Raw genomic sequence first — 21,239 nt, forward strand, 5'->3', positions numbered from 1 at the left:
AGATTAATGCAATAAAGTAATAAGGTTTTAACTAAGGTAAACTGCAAAAAGTAGGTAAATATCTCTCCGAACCTTTTTCATTCTGTTCAATGGTTGCTTTTTAAATGTGAAAAGAAATGTAAACTTTAACCTCACCCTTTTCAGCATTAATAAACAATAAATTGAACTGCTGGCCTATTAATTAATGAGTTTAAATATCATTATAATGGAAGCAATGTCACAATTGAAAAAGCATCAGTTTGATACGATTGACTTAAAGCATGTCGATTATTTTGGCTCATTGGCAGAATATAAATTTAAAAGAATGTGAACAGTTTCACATTACCAACCGTAATCTTAATACCCTGAGACACAAAAACACAGTAATAAAAAGTTGCTATCTTTATTAATAACGTCAGTTACAATACCTGTTCTCAATGATGAGGTAGTGAAATATAGCTGCAGTTTCTTTAGGGTGGACGTGTATGAGAGGTAACAAAGCTACTATCACATGACTGAGAAGGGAGCCTAGATAAGCATGATCAAGGCAACGAACAAAGCAGTCCCAAGCTCTATGTGAAAAAACAAAAATAAAAGTTAAAGGTCACATTATTTTTATTATTTGTAAAGCTCCATTAATAAAGTATTACTTAAGAAAATAATAATATGTCCAATGGATTACCATGCACCTGTAAAAAAGGAGTAAAGATTAGTAGTGTATACAAGAATGATCTCCAGAATATATTAAGTCAAAATAGCAAGGTGATGGCAGTGCGACAAACAGCTCAGTGGCAGAATTCTCACCTGCCATGCCGGAAGCCCAGGTTTGATTCCTGGTGCCTGCCAATGCAAAAAAATTTTTTTAAAAAGCAAGGTGAAGAATTACATGGAATCTTGAATAGGGCAAGAGATCTTGCTGGTTTGTCCAGGTTAGTATGATGCCCTGATACATCCCAAAGTAATGTGGGCAGAGAATAGAAAAGTTTTTGCAAAGTCCCCTTCAGGGACTGGGGAGAAAGGAGGAAATATTAAACTTCCCCATCTGAGAAATTCCTGATATCCTCGCAAACAATAGGAGCAACCAATTCAATAAACTGAGCCCTTGATCTTGGGGTTTGCCCCTATGAAACTTATTCCTGCAAAGGAGAAACTAAGCCTACTTATAATTAGGCCTACAAGTCACCCCCAGAGGACCGCTTCTGTTGTTCAGATGTGGCCTCTCTAAGCTAACTTGGCAGGTGAACTCACTATCCTCCCCCCCATACATGGGACATGACTCCCACGGGTGTAAATCTCTGTGGTAACACAGCATAGAATTCCCGGGATGAGCCAGAACCTGGCATTAACAGATTTAGAGTCTTTGTGATCAGAAGGGGGAAGAGAGAAATGAGACAAAATAAAGTTTCAGAGGCTAAGAGATTTCAGACAGAGTCAAGAGGTTATCCTGGAGGTTATTCTCATGCATTATATAGATATCCCGGTTTAGTTTATGGTGTTTAGTTTAGTTTACGGAGTGGCTACAGTAAGTACCTGAAACTGTTGAACTTAATTCCTTCCAGTAGCCTTAAATTCTTGAAGACTATTGTATAACTACACAGATTTTACAACATGACTGTGTGATTATGAAAACCTTGTGTCTGAGCACCCTTTATCCAGGCTATGGACAGATGAGCAAAAAAATAAGGACAACAAAATAAACAAATAATAGGAGGGATGAAGAGTAAAAGACAAAAGTTGGTAGACTGAAATACCTGTGGTCAATGAGAGGGAGGGGTATGGGATGTATAAGTTTTTTCTTTTTATTTCTCTCTCTGCAGAGATACAAATGTTCTAAAAATGACTGTGGTGATGAATACACAACTCTATGAGATATTGTGAGCCACTGACTGTATACTATAGATGGACTCTGTGTGTGAAGATATCTCAATAAAAGTATTTTTTTAAAAAAAGGCAAGGTGAAAAATCATATTTATAATATGCTATCTTTTGGGAGAGGATAAATACACATATATATAAAACACACACACAAATATACATGCATGTGTTGACACTTTTAAAAGGGAAAGATACTCAAAAAATTAAAAATGGTTCCTTGGAGGGCTCAGGAATGGAAACTAAATTTCTCTGAATTTTAAAAGAGATTTGAATTTGGGACTACGCACATATTTTAAATATAATTTTTAAATCAGATTTTTCAAAAAAGAGTGAAAGATCAACCGTTAGAAACTGTCAACAAACAGAAACAACTGAACCTAAATGAGTATCAAGTTAGTGGTATGCCCACACAGAATATAATTACTTCACATGAGTTTAAAACATATTATTTTGGCAGTATATCTCTAACAGGATATACTCTAAGGAGAAAAAGAATTTCCAAGAAGGCTTAACTATATTCAGTAGCTTTACTGTTAACAGTAACATTGAAATTGTCTTTTTAACATCCTTTACATTTACAGACTATGTAAATGAGTAATTTTAAGTCATGAAGAACCAAGATATAGAGCATAAGAGAAAAGAAATACAACACAAAGAGTTAAGTTAAAACTTTAGAATCTTTAATTCAAATTTATCCATATAAACTGATGTCTTTCTCTTTATAAAAAAAGACAAATTTCCTCACTCAATGCACTTAAGCCTTAGAAGCAATGATAACTCAGTTGTAATGCCCATTCTACCTGCTGGTGCCCAGATTAGGAACTAAATATGGGCTCAAAGGAACCAAGAAAAAATGGCTGATTTCAAGTCAGGGACAGGAAATGTATGAGATGAACCTAGAATAGTCTTATTATGTCGAAAAGAAGCGAAACTATAAGAGATTAATGGAGTCATGTGAAAGGTCAACTTGTAGAGACTCCTACTGGCTTATTGTGGACAATTACAGTGACAAAAAAGAACAGTGAATTTATTGGATTAAAATTCTTCATCAGCTTTATCAAATTCCATGTGATCAAAATGATACTTAAAACAGAAGTAGAGATCCACTGCATGATACTAGGGCACCAACTCTACACTCTGAAAATTGAGAAATAAAATTATGAACTATTTCTACTATATGAATTATTTCAAGGTAATCAAATTTTTAACGAGCAATTTCGTTTTGTCTTTTCTTATTTACAGAAGAATTCCACCTACCAAATGCAGTAGGAATAATAAAATCAAAATATCACTATTTTATCATCTATAATGAAACGATGGACCCAGGTAATGATCATTACTTCATGTTAAAAGCTTAAGATGAGAGGTTAATGGGGAATTTTACAATAGAAGAATTCAGGTGAATACCTAATCTTACTAATTCATGTTAGCATCACTAAAAGTGGGACAACGAGATACTGTGTGACACATACTGTGATATAACAGAAGCACAAAGTCTTCTGTTTTTGAGTACTTTTTCAAATACTTTCACATATTTCAAATGTATTTCAAATGCTTTAACAAACTGAATTGAAATCTAATCAAGCATCTATATCAAACTACCAGTTTACAGAAAAACAGGTAGGAAGGGTAGAAATCTAGGGGAAGATGGAGGGAAGAGAAGGAGGAATTGGTTAAGTCAATAACCAACCAAACCCGACATTCCAAAAGCTCAATGGCCAAAAGATGTAAGACAGCAGTGGGAACGGTATTTAAAGGGGAAAGAGATTCTTAAGATCCAAACCCTAATGTGATATGTGGTCCTTCTTTGAATTAAGATTTAAATCAACATCTTTAGGAAAAACATCTTTGAGGCTGTTGGGGAAATCTGATAATGGACTGTGTGGTTTTAGATGCTGTTAAGGAATTCCTATCAATTCTGCTAAGATAATTCATAATGGTTATAATTGTAAAAATGCTCTTATCCATTAGATACATAAGGAATATTTAAAAGTAAAATTATATGATTCTAGGATTTTCTTTAAAACACTACAAATAAGAAAAAAGGTGAAGGAGAATGACTAAATAACATTGGTACTCTTGATAACTGCTGAGGTTGGGAAATGAGTATGTAGGGTTTCACTGGATTATTTTTCTAAGTTACGTTAAAAGATTTTCATAATAAAAAGTTTTAAAAGAAGTGAACACATTTCCATTTCCATAGAAATAGCTTTTCTACTTAATTATTTATAGTTGGCTCAATTTCGCTCAAGGAAGTAAAGTTCAAGTTAGTGCCACTGAGAAGCTTCAAAAAGTAAAATAAAAAAAGAACTCAGGCAGTCAATTACCTGCAACACAATTCAGGAAAATCATCCTTGAATCGTAGACCAGTCCTCAGTGTGGTCATCATCTTCACCCTCACAGAACTGACGTGTTTGGGTCCCATCAACTTCATCAAAGACATCAAACTGTTCAAGGCCTAAAAAGTTAAGCAGGACTACAAAATAAGGTATATAAACAACCTGGCAGAAGCAGATGAACCCTAAAGACAAGTGCTTACCACCCTATCTCAAAAAGAACTCGATTCTCTGGTCTAAATGTTGGACAATTCCTTTTGTCCAACCTCTTACGTGGGAATAACAATAAATACAAATTGAGTTGGTTCACTTTTTCTCACTTGAAGGTGATTCGTTAATTTGGTCTTGGTGGTCCTCTAGAACAGCAATTTTCAAATTCATTAAGGACATAATACCTATTGTTTAATCTTGTCCATATCCATCCCAAACTGCTGTGCAGCGCATGTATTTACTGAGCCGAATTAAAATCACTGAATTTGAGAACTTTATTAAAAAAATCAGAAGAGAGATACCTCATGAATAGTGATCAATAGTTAAGGAAATTTTTGTCCTAATGGTACTAAATTTAAGATGCCCTAAATTTAGTAAGACAAACAAGTAACTAACAGCTTATATTTACAGAAACAAAACACAGATTGATCACAGAATCAGACCTCTTTCAACAGTTCCAGGTCCTAATGAAAGGGTAAAGGGAACTCTCCAGTCAACCTTAACTAAGTGCCAAAACATGCAAGTTCTTTATGGTTAAAAACACAAACTCTAGTCTTCTTGGATTCGAAGTCATTTTTTCACATTTCAGTTGGAATACCAATAAGGAAAAAGCCATGTAGATGGAATATAATTGTTTGGGAGATCAAATTTAATAGTTGACAACAAAAACAGGCACTGATCACAAAAATTTGTAGGGTTTAATACTGTACCTTTTGTCTATCTTGGCTCTTTAAGATCATTTAGTGAAAATGAGTACAAATTGAAATAAATGCCTGTTAATCTAACTGCTGAAGCTGAAAGCAAAAGAAAAGTGAAATTTCTTCTGTATCTAAATTCTATCCAACTATATACTCAATGGGACCAACTGCTAGAGAAGCCATAATGAAACTTCACTGTGCTGAAAGCATTTAAACATAAGTTGACAAATAACGAAGCTGTCTCACTTTATAAAACCTAACATTTTTGATATTCAAAAACACTATGGGGCCATGAACCAAAACAGAGCAATTTGAACCAATGAGATTCAATTAGGCAACTTTTGTTTGAGCTATCTGGGATATTGGTCTGTGCTGGTTTGAAAGGATGTATGTCCCCTAGAAAAGCCATGTTTTAATCCTAATTCCACGTTGTAAAGGCAGTCATTTCTTCTAATCCCTATTCAACATTGTATGTTTGAAACTGTTATTAGATCATCTCCTGGAGATGTGATGTAATCGAGAGTGGTTGTTAAGCTGGATTAGGTGATGACATGTCTCCACCTGTTCGGGTGGGTCTTGATTAGTTTCTGAAGTCCTATAAAAGAGGAAGCATTTTGGAGAACAAGAGATTCAGAGAGAGCAGAGAAGCAGAGTCCAGGAGCCAGCGACCTTTGGAGATGAAGAAGGAAAACGTCTCCCAAGGAGCTTCATGAAACAGGAAGCCAGGAGAGAAAGCTAGCAGACGACGCCTTGCTCGCCATGTGACCTTCCAGATGAGAGAGAAACATGTGAACTGTGTTCACCATGTGCCTTCTCGGATAAGAAAGAGACTCTGAACTTCATCGGCCTTCTTGAACCAAGGTATCTTTCCCTGGATGCCTTTGATTGGGCATTTCTATAAACTTGTTTTAACTGGGACACTTTCTTGGTCTTGGAACTGTAAACTAGCAACTCTTTAAATTCCCCTTTTTAAAAGCCATTCTATTTCTGGTACATTGCATTCCGGCAGCTAGCAAACTAGAACATGGTCTCTTTCCTCTTTTGGGCTATATGTTGTCAGCCTGAATCTGTCAGGGACATCACCTGACATGAAGTAAAGAGTCAACCCATGGGAATTTGAGAACAATACTTGAATCTGGAATCAAATTATACTCAAAGCTCCATTTTCTTATACTTTTGATCACAGACCCAACAAATTTATTTGTTTGAAAAGAACTGTAAAATGATACACCTTCTCTTTCTGGACACCCATAAAGCTTATACAAGTTGTTCAAGAAGAAGAAATGTCTTGGTTAGTTATTTATCTTTAAATATCTGAAGCTAGGAGTAGAAATCATTTCTTCTACATAGCTTATATGAATTTTATTCTACCATTTTAGAACTCAACTATCATTACCTACCATTTTCTTATCTTCAATACCAACACTGGAGCTCAGTAACTGCATGTTAAAAAAGGCCAGTATACCCAACAACTTGGGTTGCAAATAATCCGCCTAAGGTTAAAAAACAAAACAAAATATAAACATAAAACAGATATTATTTAAGTTTCATACAGGTTAAATTTCAAAATTTACAATTTAATCACCTAACTAACATTTATATTTTACCTAACTAGACTAGAACACTGGTGAATTCACTTGGTAAATTAAGTTTCTCCAAAAACACATTTTCATATCTGGTATTTAAAGATAGCAATGAACCTGATTTATAACTATGACAAAATATGATTAAACAGTATAGTACAATGAGAAAACTGTGAGCTTTTGTATTATGGGATGACCTGGGATAGGTATCTCCAGGATTCTGGCTTACCTCAGGATCCAGAGTAGATAGACTATTTCAAGAAAAAGAGGAAGAGAAAAAGACAACCAACTATCCATATTCTGAAACATTTAGAGCCAAGTTGGGAAAAAGTACTTAAAGGAAAGGTACCCTGCCAGAGGGTCGGATACAGGAGTCAGTGTCCCCAGAAGTAATAGTGGTAAAGGTGTACAAGGCCAAGAGCAACACTGTTACAGGATCTTATCTCGAGATACCACCATCCATGCCACCTTGGATCTCCTGAAGTGAAAAGGGTTAATTATTTCTTGAGAGAAGGTCCTAGAAGAAAGGGCAGGGCTTTAAGTCAGCCAAATCTAAATCTGAATCCTAATTTAATACTTTCTAGTATGGGATCGTGGATAAATTACTTAACTCCTTTGAGTCTGTAAAATGGAACAGTGAAAGCATCTATTGTGTAGATTTGTTATAAAGGTTAAATAAGATAACATGTATTAAGCACTTAGTATATGTAGTTAAGTGTTAAATAAATTTAGGTTGTTGATATTACTACAAATTGGAAATTCGAGTTCTCTGCAAAACAGAATATTTGCCTCTTTCAAAACCTCTACATACTGAAGGGCAAGAAAAGAGCTAGGGAGCAGTAGCAATTAAAGTATTTTCCAAGGCCAGAAGCAAATTGCCTTGCTTGATAACCAGGCAGAGGAAAAATATATAGTCCTATATAAATATATAGGAATAACAGGTCTTGGTGACAGTTTGATTATTAGGATAAAGGAAAAGGCAGGCTCATGAATACCTCTCAGGTATTGATTCAAGCAGGTAGATGGTGATACCATTTCCTGACATAGGAAAGACTGGGGTAAAAACAGGATAGGGAGGAGAAATAAAGATTTCTAGTAAGCATGCTAAGCTTGGACTTATTTGAGATGCTTATAAGACAGAAGAGTACAGATGACAAAAAAGTAACTAGACTGTCTCTGTTTGCCATTCCCTCTCACCCCAGATTCATTCTTGGCCTTTTTCTGTCCTCCTCGGTGCTTGGAAAGCTGATCTCCATAGACTGCATCTTAGGATCCCCTGTCCTCAGGCTTGCTATTGAATTCAGCCAATAGAAAGCACCAATAGGAGATCAGAGGATAGGAGGTAAAAGGGAGTGTGGTACTGACATTTTCTTCTTCCTCTCTATTTTAAGGCAGTCAGGCACTGGCTCCATCCCTCTACAAATGAAGGGCCCTCCTTACCAGCTCTCATCCAGGTTTTGGTAACATCATTTCTTTCCCTTGCCAAGGCCTATGATGAGCATAATTTTTCTGCTACTGCTAATTCCTGGGTCCCTCAACATTCCTTGCTAGTTCCCTTAACCTTGTCCATGGCACTGAAAATAGTCCCTTTAAAAATTATTTGCAGTGAAACAATTTTGCATGTGCCATGTTTCCTAACAGGACCTAACCTACATAGCTATGCAGTTCCAAAGTTCAGGGGAGGTCAAGACTGGAATTTTAACTAGGAAAAAATCAATATATATCATCTTAAAGCAAAGGACCAGATGAGATCATTCAAGTGGAGAATATTGATAGGGAAATGGACCCAGTTATACAGTCCTGAAGCACTCTACTATTTAGAGGATAAAGTAGTAAGAAGAGAGAAAGAGTCAGTAGAGAAGACTAAGAATGAATGGCCAGTGAAGCAAAAAGAAAATCAATACGTGTCATCACATATGCCACATAAGAAAGAATGATCAATTGTGTTGAATACTATTCAAAAGGTGAATAAGATAATGACAGAGAAGTAATCACCGGATTTGACAGTAGGAAAACTATTGGTGATCCTGACAAGAAAAATTTTCAGTAGAATAGTGAGAAGTCAGAATAGAATGGCCCAAAGATTTAACGTCAAATGAGAAAGCAGAGATAGAAACCCCAAAATATTTTGCTCATACTCCTTTGAGGCTCTTAGAGGGATGAGGGCAATTGAGTCCAAGGATTTATATATTTTTTCAGATAAACAAATAAAATAGTACAGTAATTTCAGATACAAATTTAGGAAAAGGGATACAAATTCAAGGAAATATAAACAGGAAAACAGATCTTCTAACTTCTCCTCAATCCAACAACAAATTTAAATATAATTAGCATTGGTAAGGTTAATTTGCTATGACAAAAGTATTCTAACCTACAGTTAAAAAACAGTTAAAAATAAACATCAACATTTTTACTCAGTAAAAAATAAAGTCTTCTAAAGTCATTTGAAAACCCACATTTTTCAAGGCTACTTTGTTAATACTGTGTGCATGCAATTTAACCCAACCTTTTTCAAAATAAAAATCCCAATTTAAAATCTAAACAAATCTACAGTGTTGAAAAATACAAAGAAACAAACAAACAACCCACAACATCTATTTCTTCAATTTCACAATTAAACTACAAAAAGAAAAAAAATACAAAAAGCCCATACAACATATTCCTTACCATTAGTTCTGGTGATGTGATATCTCTTGGGCCCTGATACGGATCATCACTAGATGCAAATGAGGCAAGTATTGACAAACCATTGAAAACCTGTTGATAGTGTTCTCCAATACGTAGCAATAATTCATTATGCAATCCCTGGAAATCTTGTCTCAACAGGCTCCCCAGTTCAATTTCTGTTTCATTCTAATGCAAAGTCACATTTAAAAAAAAAAATTGTTTTTCTTTATACTAACATCCCTGAAATAAGTATACTGATTTTAACATGCTATTAGCAAATCAGGAGCATTACACTAGGTGACAGGATCTATTAATGATATTAAGAAAAGGTACTGGAAAAGGATCCTATTCTTGTTTTCTCCTGGTAGGTCTCTAATGGTCTACTGATATACGAAATGAAATGATCAGACATTATTGTGAAATAAAATTTTAAAAGGTATGTTTTAATTTTCTCTAAGGTATAATAGCATTAACTTAATACTCACAGATGCAACTTCAGGGAAAAAATACAGTATAATGGCTTAGAGCACCATCTAATTTAAACTGCTGGGGTTTCAATTTCAACTCTATCACTTATGTACAGTTACCTAATTTCAACTCTGTCACTCTATCACTTATGTACAGTTACCTAATTTCAGCTCTGTCACTCTATCACTTATGTACAGTTACCTAAGCTAACTCCTCTCTGCCTTAGTTTCCTCATCTACAAAAATGGGGAAAAAAATAATACCTATCTCTCATCGGGTAATTGTGAAGGTGAAGTGAAATGATCCATATAAACTTTAGGACAATTTCTGACATGTAATAAATACTGTTAAATACTTATTTATCATTATCTTTCCACTTATATAATATGCAGACTTTCTTTCTAAAGATGAATAAATACATTCAGGATTCAGTAACTCTCATATGAGAAAAGATATATTGCTGGCCCATCATGAAACCAACTGAGATAAATTAACATCAGAGAAACAATAGAGTCACATCTACATTTCTGACAGGTTCTCTATTCCCAAGTAGCCTCATACTCCTCAAAGATGTTGTTAACACAACACTAAAAAGAAGCTTAAGCTATAATTTAAAATTTTTAAACTACCAAGAAACTAGGCCAAACTGCAACCAGAACAGTAACTAAACAAAACACTGGTACTATTCAAGGAGGCTACCTATTCTTATAGGGATGATTACCCTACATCATTAGTCAACAAATAGCTCCAATCCACTAAAAACTACTAAAATGAAATTAGCTGAGAACCTGGTCTGTGAAAGAATGATAATTATATCCCATTATGCTAAAATGATCAAAGAAAAATAACTAAATAACTGTATTTATCTGCTGCTCTAGGCCCAGGACAGAGCTAATTTAACATAACATTTGATATTTACTACTCTAGGATAGGCTGCAAATTATCAACCTTCCTTCCTAGCACAACGTTACAACATTCCTACAATGTTAATCTAAACGAAACAGTAAAATATTTACAAATGTTCAGTTACTTTCAGATAATGAAGGGCACGTTCTAATTCATCCTTGGAACAGGAACAGACCAAATGAGAAAAAATATACTTGAAGTTATTTATTAAAATCTCTCTACGATTGACATTTAATTGCTTTCCTAAAGTTCGAATGAGAGCAGAAGCTGCAGGGCTTGCTTTGGCAGCAAGGTCAGGTAGCAGAACTTGCAATGTCCTCTGAAAAAGAAAGGCAATAATTACCAAAAAGTACATTTGTCAAGGTGATAAAATATCCATATAAGTAATATACGAAAACATTTTAAAATGTCACACAAATTTGGAGTCCATGTATGACATATCTGAATTCAGATTTATCATTTATTCATTCAACAAATATTTACTGAGCATCTATTATGATTAAGGTACTGCAAATATAGCAGTGAATGAACAGGAAAGGTACCAGCAATAGAGCTTACACTGTAGAGATGGGAAGGAAGGCAATAAATACAAATATATGAATAAAGAGAATAATTTCCGGTGAGTATATGTTAACATTACTGAGACTCTAAGAGATATTCCAAGCTGATGTATTATTTGAGATAATTTGTGTTCAGAGAACAACCATAAAGACAACATGTTAAGAAGTTTTTGAAGTTAATAAACAGGTGCTGTGATACTACAGATAACCTTTTTGATACACACACCATCCCAATACTGCAACAAATCTATTTTCATTTTGAGCTGTTTACTATAAGATTTGTTCATAAAATACATACAAAGTTCCAAACATAAAATGGCTGGCCTTTCATTTAGTCATCTGACATGTATCTAATGAATATCAACTACATGCCAGTAACCCAAGGTACTATAGATGCGAGAATGAACAAAACCCAGATCCTGCCCTAACAATGAACATTGTTAGACTATTATTATGTTATAAAGTACTTTTTACCAAGTCTTCACAACTATTATGTCAATAGCTACATAACATAAGAATACCTCTGTATTCTTATGGTTCCCAAAGTGGATTATTGAATGAAAAGTTAGGAATATTTTTGTGGTCCATACCACAGACTATCATATTTTTTTCCAGGAAGATTTGACCAATTTACAAATCACCAATAATATAATTTGTTAGTTAAAATATAGCAATACTGGTGCTCACTTCGGCAGCACATATACTAAAATTGGAACGATACAGAGAAGATTAGCACAGTCCCTGCGCCAGGATGACACACAAATTCATGAGGCATTCCATACTTTAAAAAATGTATAGCAATACTGTAGAGAAAATTCTGTATGAGCCACTTATATTAAGAGTAATGAGTAAATAGCCAGGAACTTTCTAGAACAACTGTTTGGGGGACATCCATGACCAGGCACGCATTACACCAGTTTGGAATGGGTGGAAGGGCTGAGATCACACCACAGAACTATGAGTAAAGCCCCCAAAAGCTGGAGCCTGGCGCCCCTCACTCACTGGCACAGCAGTCTCTGTTTGAAACAATTCCCTGTGGAAAAAAAAAAGAGAGGCCTCTTATGGGAGTAAGGGAGGGCAGCCCAGTCAAGTTCCAACTGTGGTTTCAATGAACAAATCTGGTCTACTGAATACAAGCTCCAAGCTCAGATTAATCAAGAGCAAGCAAAGAAGGAATCCTGAGGTTTCTCCTAAAGGAGGCAGGGCTGACTGGGGAAAAACAAAAACAAAAAAACTGAGACTTTGAGAGTTGGCCCACCTCAGAATAATGGAAAAGGGCTATTGGTACCCCTAGGTACATAGAGCCAGGTACAAACTTTAGCTCTTGGCAGGCAAACCTTCCAGACTGGGGACTAGCTCTGAAAAGGGACTTAAAAAAAAAAAATTCTAAGTAGCTCATTAGAGAAAACCTGAGACATTTTCAATTGCCAGCCCTGATCTAGGCCAGGGCAGAATTAAGATAGGTCTGAGAGTCAAAGTAACAAGTCAAATGAAAGAGTTAATTCCCTAAAGGGCTTATCTTCCCTAGGAAAAAAGGGGTGCGGGGCCCAGCTCAACTTTGGGCCCTCAATCAGAGAACATAGACCCCAGGGGCTAAGCCCTAAACCCACCTTCCATATCAGCTTCAATCTGAATCAGGCCCTTGGCAACTATGAGGTCAGCTTAGAATTAAAGGAACTGCACCACTTTATGTTGATGAAGGGCTGCAGGGTGATAAACACCACTGCTTGACAGGACAGGAGAAGCACAGAGTGGACAGGCTTCACAGGAATCTCTAGCAACCTACTAAGCCTCATTTCCAGGGAAACTTAATACTGATTACACCCTCCACCTGAGACCTGGGCCTGTCCTGTTTGGGAAAATCTGATTGGGGGTCAATGAAAAAAGGTTCCATTTAGGCAGGGCAAGAATAAGAAAAACAAGAGCTGAAAAATTCTGATCAGCTAATACAGGCTATGCTAGAGGCCTACAATAGTTGAACTGAACACCAAAAAAACAGAGAATAAAGCCAACCAACAAGAAAACCCTAGGTAATGAGTGAAAACAACCTTCAGAATAAACTCATCAAATAAATTAGATGCCTAGACATAAAAAAAAAATTATGAATCATACTAGGAAAAACCAACATATGGCCCAGTCAAAGGAAGAAACTAACACTTCAAATGAGATACAGGAGTTGAAACAATGAATTAATGTTCAATCAAAAATACCAAATCAAGCCAAAAAATGAGTCAACAAGTTGGGGGAAGATATGGCAAAAGAGATAAAGGATATAAAGAAGACATTGGGCAACCATAAAGAAGAACTCAAAAGCTTGTAAAAACAAATGGCAGAACTTATGGGAATGAAAGGCACAACAGAAGAGATGAAAAACACAAGAGAGATTTACAACAGCAGGTTTGGAGAGGCAGAAGAGAGGATCTGTGAACTAGAGGACAGCACATCTGAAATCCTACATGAAAAGAAGAGATAGAGAAGACTATGGAAAAATATGATCAGGGTCTTAGGGAATTAACTGACAAGAAGAAGTGCATGAATATACATGGTGTAGGTGTCCCAGAAGGAGAAGAAAAGGGAAAAAGGAGAGAAAGAATAATAGAGGAAACAATCACTGAAAATTTCCCATCTCTTATGAAAGACATAAAATTGCAGATCCAGGAAGAACAGTGTACCCCAAACAGGACAGATCTGGAAGGACCTACTCTAAGACACTCACTAATCAGACTGTCAAACGTCAAAGACAGAATTCAGAACACAGTGAGAGAAAAGGGATCCATCACGTACAAGGGAAGCTCAATAAGACTAACTGCAGATTTCTCCACAGAAACCATGGAAGTGAGAACATAGCAATATGATACATTTAAGATTCTGAATGAGAAAAACTGCCAACCAAGAATTCTATACCCATCAAAATTGTCCTTCAAAATTGAGGGAGAGTTTTAAATACTCTCAAACAGAAACTGACAGAGTTTGTGACTAAAAGACCAGTTCTACCAGAAATACTAAAAGGGAGCACTACAGGCACACAGGAAAAGACAGGAGAGAGGGGTCTGGAGAAGAGTGTAGAAATGAAGACAAACTATCAGTAAGGGTAAAAAGGGAAAAAAACTTAGATATGACATACAGAATCCAAGAAACAGAATGGTAGAAGTACTGCCTTTATAGTAATAACATTAAATATTAATAGATTAACTCCCTAATCAAAAGAAATAGATTGGCAGAAAGGGTTAAAAAACAGGACCCAATCTATATCCCGTCTAAAAGAGACTCACTTTAGACCCAAGGACAAAAAAGGATTCAAAGTAAAAGACTGGAAAAAGATATTTCACTACAAGCAACAAGCAGAAAGGAACAGGGATAGCAATATTAATATCTGACAAACTAGACTTCAAATGTAAAACAATTAAAAAAGAGACAAAGGACACTATTTATTAATAAAAGGAACAATTCAACAAGAAAACATAACTATTATAAATATTTATGTAATAAGCCAGAGCACACCAAAATACATGAGGCAGACACTGACAACACCAAAGGGAGAAGTAGATACTTCTTTAATAGTCAGAAAATCCAATACACCACTCTCATCAATGGATAGAACGTTTAGATAGAGGATCAATAAGGGAACAGATTTTGAATAATACAATAAATGAACTAGACTTAGCAGACACTTACAGAACATTACACCCACAAAGCAGGATACACACTGTTCTCAAGAGCTCATGGGTCATTCTCCAGAACAGACCACATGTTGGGTCACAAAGCAAGTCTCAATAAATCTAAAAAGATTGAAATTATACAAAACACTTCCTCAGATCATAATGGAATGAAGTTCGAAATCAATAACAGGCAAAGAGTCAGAAAATTCACAAACATATGGAGTCTAAACACTACACTCTTAAACTACCAATGGGTCAAGGAAGAAACTACAAGAGAAATCAGTAAATAGCTCGAGGCAAATGAAAATGAAAACACAACACAACAAAACTCAAGGGATGAAACAAGGGCTGTGTTGAAAGGGAAATTTATTGCCCTTAAATGCCTATATTTCTGTGATTCTGAGCAAGAATCACAGGAATAACTGTTCATCTAGAAGAACTAGAGAAAGAACAGCAAACTAACTCCAAAACAAACAGAGGAAAAGAAATAACAAAGATTAGAGCAAAAATAAATGAAATTGAGACCATGAAAACAATAGAGAGTATAAACAAAACCAGAAGTTGGTTCTTTGAGAAACTGATGGACCCTTAGCTAGGCTGACAAAAAAAAGAGGATGTAAATAAATAAAATCAGAAATTGGAGAGGGGACATACCTAATGACTCCTCAGAAATAAAGGAGATAATAAAAGGGTACTACTATGAGCAACTATATTCAATAAATTACACAACATAGACTAATTTCCTAGAAAACTTCCTAGAAAAGCATGAACAACCACAACTGACTCAAGAAAAAAATAGATACCTCAACAAACCAAACACAAGTAAAGGGATCAAATCAGTCATCAAGAAGCACCCAAAAAAGAAAAGCCAGGACCAGATGGCTTCACATATGAATTCTACGAATCATTCAAGAAAGAATTAGTACCAATCCTACTCAAACTCTTCAATAAAACTGAAGATGAGGGAAAGCTACCTAACTCATTCTATGAAGTCAATATCACCCTAATATCAAAGGCAGAAAAAGATACAACAAGAAAAGGAAATTACAGACCAATGTTCTTAATGAATATCCAGTAGCACATTAAAAGAATTATACACCATGATCCACTGGGATTTATTCCAGGTATGCAGGTTCAACATAAGAAATTCAATTAAAGTAATAAACACATCAATAAATCGAAGCAGAAAAACCACATGGTCATCTTGGTTGATGCAGAAAAGGCATCTGATAAAATTCAACATCTTTTTCTGATAAAAACGCTTCAAAGGATAGGAACAGAAGGGAACTTCTTCAACATGATAAAGGGAATATATGAAAAAATCACAGCTGACATCATCCTCAATGGGGAAAGACCGAAAGCTTTTCCTCTGAGAACAGGAACAAGATTAGGAAGCCCACTGTCACCACTGTTATTCAACATTGTGCTGGAAGTACTAGAAAGAGCAATTAGATAAGAAAAAAATAAATAAAAGGCATCCAATTTGGAAAGGTAGAAGTAAAACTTTAACTGCAGATGACATGACAACTATCTGTCAAAAATCATGAAAAATCTACAGCATAGCTACAAGAGCGAATAAATGAGTATGGCAAAGTAGCAGGGTACAAGATCAACATAAAAAAATCAGTAGTGTTTCTATACACCAGTAATGAGCAAACTAAGGAGGAAATTAAGAAAAAAAATCCATTTACAATAGCAACCAAAAAGAATCAAATATTCAGGAATAAATTTAACCAAGGTCTGGGATGCGAGGGTAGTTCAGTGGTAGAATTCTTGCCTTCCATGCGGGTGATCCATGTTCAATTCCCAGCCCATGCACTTTCCAAACAAAAAAACCAACCAAGAAAAGCAAGCAAAAATTCAACAAATAGTGCTACAATAACAGGATACTCACACAGAAAAAGAATGAAATGTGATCCCCACCATACAGTATACAAAAAAAAAAAAGAAAAGAAAAACCCCAAGGACAGAAAAGACCTATACATAGAAAACTACAAGAAATTTCTAAAATAAATCAAAGACCACCTAAATAAACAGAGAATATATTGTGTTCATGCAATGGAAGACTAAATATAGCTAAGATGTCAATCCCACCCAAATTGATTTATAGATTCAATGTAAAACCACTTAAAATCCCAACAACTTATTTTGTAGAAATGGAAAAACCAATAACCAAATTTATTTGGAATGGCAGGGTGCACCGAAGAGTTAAAAATATCTTGAGAAAGAGGAATGAACCGGGGAGGAATCACACTATCTGACTTTAAAGATATTACAAAGCTATAGTGGTCAAAACAGTAAGATACTGGCATAAAGATAGATATACTGACCAAAATAACTTAACTGAGTGTTCAGAAATAGACCTCTCATCTATGGACAATTGATCTTTGATAAAGCAGTCAAGCCAATTCAACTGGGACAGAGCAGCCTCATCAATAAATGGTGTTTGGAGAACTGGATATCCATATCCAAAAGAATGAAAGAGGATCTCACACCTTCTAATTAACTCAGAACGGATCAAAGACCCAACTAAACATTAGACTAAGACCATAAAACTTATAAAAAAAATGTAGGAAAATACCTTATAGATCTTGTGATAGGAGGTGGTTTCTTAGACCATACACTCAAAGTGCGAACAATGAAAACATAGATAAATGGGATCTTCTCAATTTTAAACACTTTTGTGCATCAAAGGACATTGTCAGGAAAGTAAAAAGGCAGTCTATGCAATGGGAAACAATATATGGAAACCATATGTCAGATAACAGTTTACTATCCAGAAAATACAGAGATTCTATAAATTAACAAAAAGACAAAGAACCCAATTTAAAAATTGGCAAAAGACATGGACAGAGATTTTTCAGAAGAGGAAATACAATTGCTCAGAAACATATGAAAAGGTGCTCAACATCTGCGGCTACTAGGGAAAATGCAAATCAAAACCAGAATACAGTATCAGCTCACACGGAAGACAATGGCCACTATCAAAAAAAAAAAAAAAGTGGAGAATGTGGAGAAAGAGGCACACTTATTCACTGTTGGTTGGGACTACAGAACAGTACAACTGCTCTGGAAGGCAGTTTGGTGATTCCTCAGGAAGCCAGTTATAGAATTGCCATATGATACAACAATCCCATTACTAGGTATATATTCGGAGGAGCTGAAGGCAAGGACAAAGACAGACATTTTCATACTGGTATTTATGGTGGCATTATTCATGATTGCCAAGAGATGGAAACAGTTCAAATGTCCATCAATGGATGAGTGGATAAACAGACTGTGGTATACACATACAATGGAATATTAGGCAGCTGTAAGAGAGAATAAAGTTAAGAAGCACGTAATAAAGTGAATGAACCCTGAGGACATTATGCTGAGTGAAATTAGCCAGAAACCAAAGGACAAATTACTGTATGGTGTCACTAATATGAATTAATATTAATGAGTGAACTTTAAGAGTTAAAGTTAAGAACATAGGCTATCAAGAGACAAAAAGAAAGTAGGGATTGGGCATTTGAGGCTGAAGTAGTACAGAATGTTCAACAGGACTGACTGTAAAGATCCAGAGATGGACAGCACAATATTACCTGATGATACCACAATATTTAAGCATATTGAATGAAAATGATTCATTCAACGTACTTAAATATATATTGTGAGTATGGCTGAAGGAGGAAGGTCGGGGGCATGTATGACTGCCAGAAAGACAGAGGATAAGGGGCGATGCCTACAGTGGATAACTATGATGATTAAATGTACAAATATAGGAATGTTTCTGCATGAGAGAGAACAAGTGTCAACATGCAAGGTATTAAAAATGGTGTGGTATTGGGGGGCTGGAATACAATCAATGCAACTACAGTCTATAGTTAACTGTAACACTGTAATATGCTTTCATTGAATGTAACAAAGGCAATTATGCCAATGCTAAATGTCTTGCAAGAAATAAGGGAGAGGGGTTTTTTTTGTAGAAAAATGGAAATGTCCTCATATAGGTTGTGGTGGTGAAGGTATGGCAATGTGATTATACCAGGAACCACTGATTTTTTACTTAGGTTGGATTGTATGATGCGGGAATAAAACTGTTTAAAAATTAACAGAGAGATACAAGTGCTGGAAAAATATATGGAGAGAGAGATGTACCTATTCACAGCTGAAAAGTAAGCAGAATGGTGAAGTTCCTCTGGAGAGCAAGCTCTATAGGAGGCTAGGGGTGGCACCGCCATATGATCCTTCAACCTCATAGGCGTACATCTGGAGGAATTGAGAGCAAGGACAAGAATGTACCGTTGCACACTGAAGTTTATGATGAGTGTTTGCATTTTGCCATGGATGGAGGTGGCCTATGGCCTATATCAACTAAGGAACTGAAGGGGAAACTGTGGTATACACATACTGTGGACTACTGAGTAGGTGCAAGAAATGAATGCAACTACGTGAATGAACCTTAAGGACAGTACACTGAATAAAAGTCAGAAACTAAAAGACAAATATTATAATGCCTCACAAACATGAACTAACTATAATGTGCAAATCCTGAGAATCAAATTTGCGAGTACAGGTTATCAGGGGAAGGCCTATTGTAAAGGTTCCTAGATTGTAAGCTCTTTTAGCAATCACATCTATTCCGGAATTGTAAAGGTCATTTTTACACTGAGCTCTGTGTGCATAACCTGGTCATTCCCTGGAACTTCAGGTATTTGTGTGACACCTGAGACTCAGAGCTAGAATTCTGCTGCTATGAAAGTCAGTATTACCCTATACAGCAACGTAAAAACCCTGCAAAAGTCATCAGATTTCAATTAGAGATATGAATGAAGCTGATCCAAGTAGGATTAAGGTAAATCAGACAAAAGGATAAAGGATGATACTGATTGTATTTTAAAACTTCAATTTTGGTGTGAGACCAAAGGGAGAGATATTTATTTGGTGCAAATTTTATATTTTTGGTATCATGCTATCCAATTAACTTGTATGGTAAGCTTATGTACACACTGTAATTACATGGAACCTTGACTAGAGAGTGAGATCTCTTTGGTTTGTACAGGTTAGTGGGATGCCCCAGTATATTCCAGAGTAAAGTATTTGCAAAGTCCCCTCGAGGTATCGGGGAAAAAGGTGGCAATATTAAACTTCCTCATCTGGGGAAGACCTATTATTCTTGCAAGCACTGGGGACAGCCAATTTGATGGTCCAGGCCCTTGATCTTGGGGCTTGCCCTTGTAAAAAATATTCCTGCAAAGGAAAAGCTAGGTCTACTCATGATTATGCCTAAGAGTCACCCCCCAGAGAACCTCTCTGGTTGCTCATATGTGGCCTCTCTATCTAAGCCAACTCTGTAGGTAAACTCACTGCCCTCCTCACTACATGGGACATGACTCTCAAGAGTGTAAATCTCCCTGGCATTGTGGGCACAATCCCCGGATATGAACCTGGCCCTGGCAGTATGGGATTGAGAAAGACTTCTTGACCAAAAGGGGGAAGAGAAATGAAACAACATAAAGTTTCAGTGGCTGAGAGACTTCAAAAAGAGTTGAGAGGTCATTCTAAAGGTTACTCTTATGAAGTATACAGATATTCCCTTTCAGTTTGTGGTGTACTGGAGTAGCTGGAGGGAAATACCTGAAACTGTTGAACTCTAATCCAATAGCCCTGATTCTTGAAGATGACTGAATAATTATAGAGCTTTTAAGGTGTGACCATGTGACTCTGAAAACCTTGTGACTGATACTCCCAGTATCAGTCCAGTGTATGGACATATAAGTAAGGAAAAAAAAACAGACAATAAACAAATAAATAATAGGGGTGGTAGGGGGATGGGCTGTTTTAAGTGTTCTCTTTTTACTTTTAATTTTTATTCTTATTTTTACATTTCTGGAGTAATGAAAATGTTCAAAAATCAACTATGATGATGAATGCACAGGTATATGATGATAGTGTGAAATGGGATGTGAATATATAATATATCTCAATAAAACTGCATTAAAACAAAAAGAAAAAGAAAGAGTTTTGATAAAGTTTGCCTTTGGGAAAAAGTAAGAATCTACTCCATTCATTTTTTCAAACCTCAACCCCAGTATCTTTTCAAAGGCTTTCCAAACCCCTCAATACTATAAACTATGTCATCAGGATTCACAGAAGCTCATTTATACCACCAGTTTTGTACTTTATTACTCTAACTCTTCAAGCTGGCAGAAACTATCATACTATACATCACCAATGGAACAATCACAGCACTAAAGATATAAGAACTCAAACAGTTATTTAAATTAATTAGCATAAATTAATCAATATTAAGC

General features: G+C 35.8%; 1 protein-coding gene, 1 long non-coding RNA gene and 1 other non-coding gene across 5 annotated transcripts in view; 2 read left to right on the forward strand and 1 right to left on the reverse strand.

Annotated features, from left to right (window-relative positions):
* Positions 1-3,180, forward strand: part of LOC143657679 (uncharacterized) — a 50,351-nt gene extending 47,171 nt beyond the window's left edge. The window contains exon 4 of the long non-coding RNA XR_013162947.1: positions 3,097-3,180. This is a non-coding gene — a long non-coding RNA (uncharacterized LOC143657679). The remainder of the gene's footprint in view (positions 1-3,096) is intronic.
* The window catches only part of ATR (ATR checkpoint kinase), a 153,575-nt gene that overhangs the window by 116,379 nt on the left and 15,957 nt on the right, over positions 1-21,239 (reverse strand). For all 3 annotated transcript variants that reach the window (XM_077130311.1, XM_077130310.1, XM_077130312.1), the window contains 5 exons: positions 10,846-11,040; positions 9,349-9,534; positions 6,499-6,591; positions 4,182-4,312; positions 408-551 (listed from right to left, as the gene is read on the reverse strand). In XM_077130311.1, the coding sequence (XP_076986426.1) occupies positions 408-551; positions 4,182-4,312; positions 6,499-6,591; positions 9,349-9,534; positions 10,846-11,040 (749 nt within the window). The remainder of the gene's footprint in view (positions 1-407; positions 552-4,181; positions 4,313-6,498; positions 6,592-9,348; positions 9,535-10,845; positions 11,041-21,239) is intronic.
* Positions 11,961-12,067, forward strand: LOC143658211 (U6 spliceosomal RNA). The gene has a single exon (XR_013163212.1). It is a non-coding gene; the product is annotated as a U6 spliceosomal RNA (small nuclear RNA).

This window comes from Tamandua tetradactyla, chromosome 15 (assembly GCF_023851605.1).
Source record: "Tamandua tetradactyla isolate mTamTet1 chromosome 15, mTamTet1.pri, whole genome shotgun sequence".
NCBI classification, from domain to species: domain Eukaryota; kingdom Metazoa; phylum Chordata; class Mammalia; order Pilosa; family Myrmecophagidae; genus Tamandua; species Tamandua tetradactyla.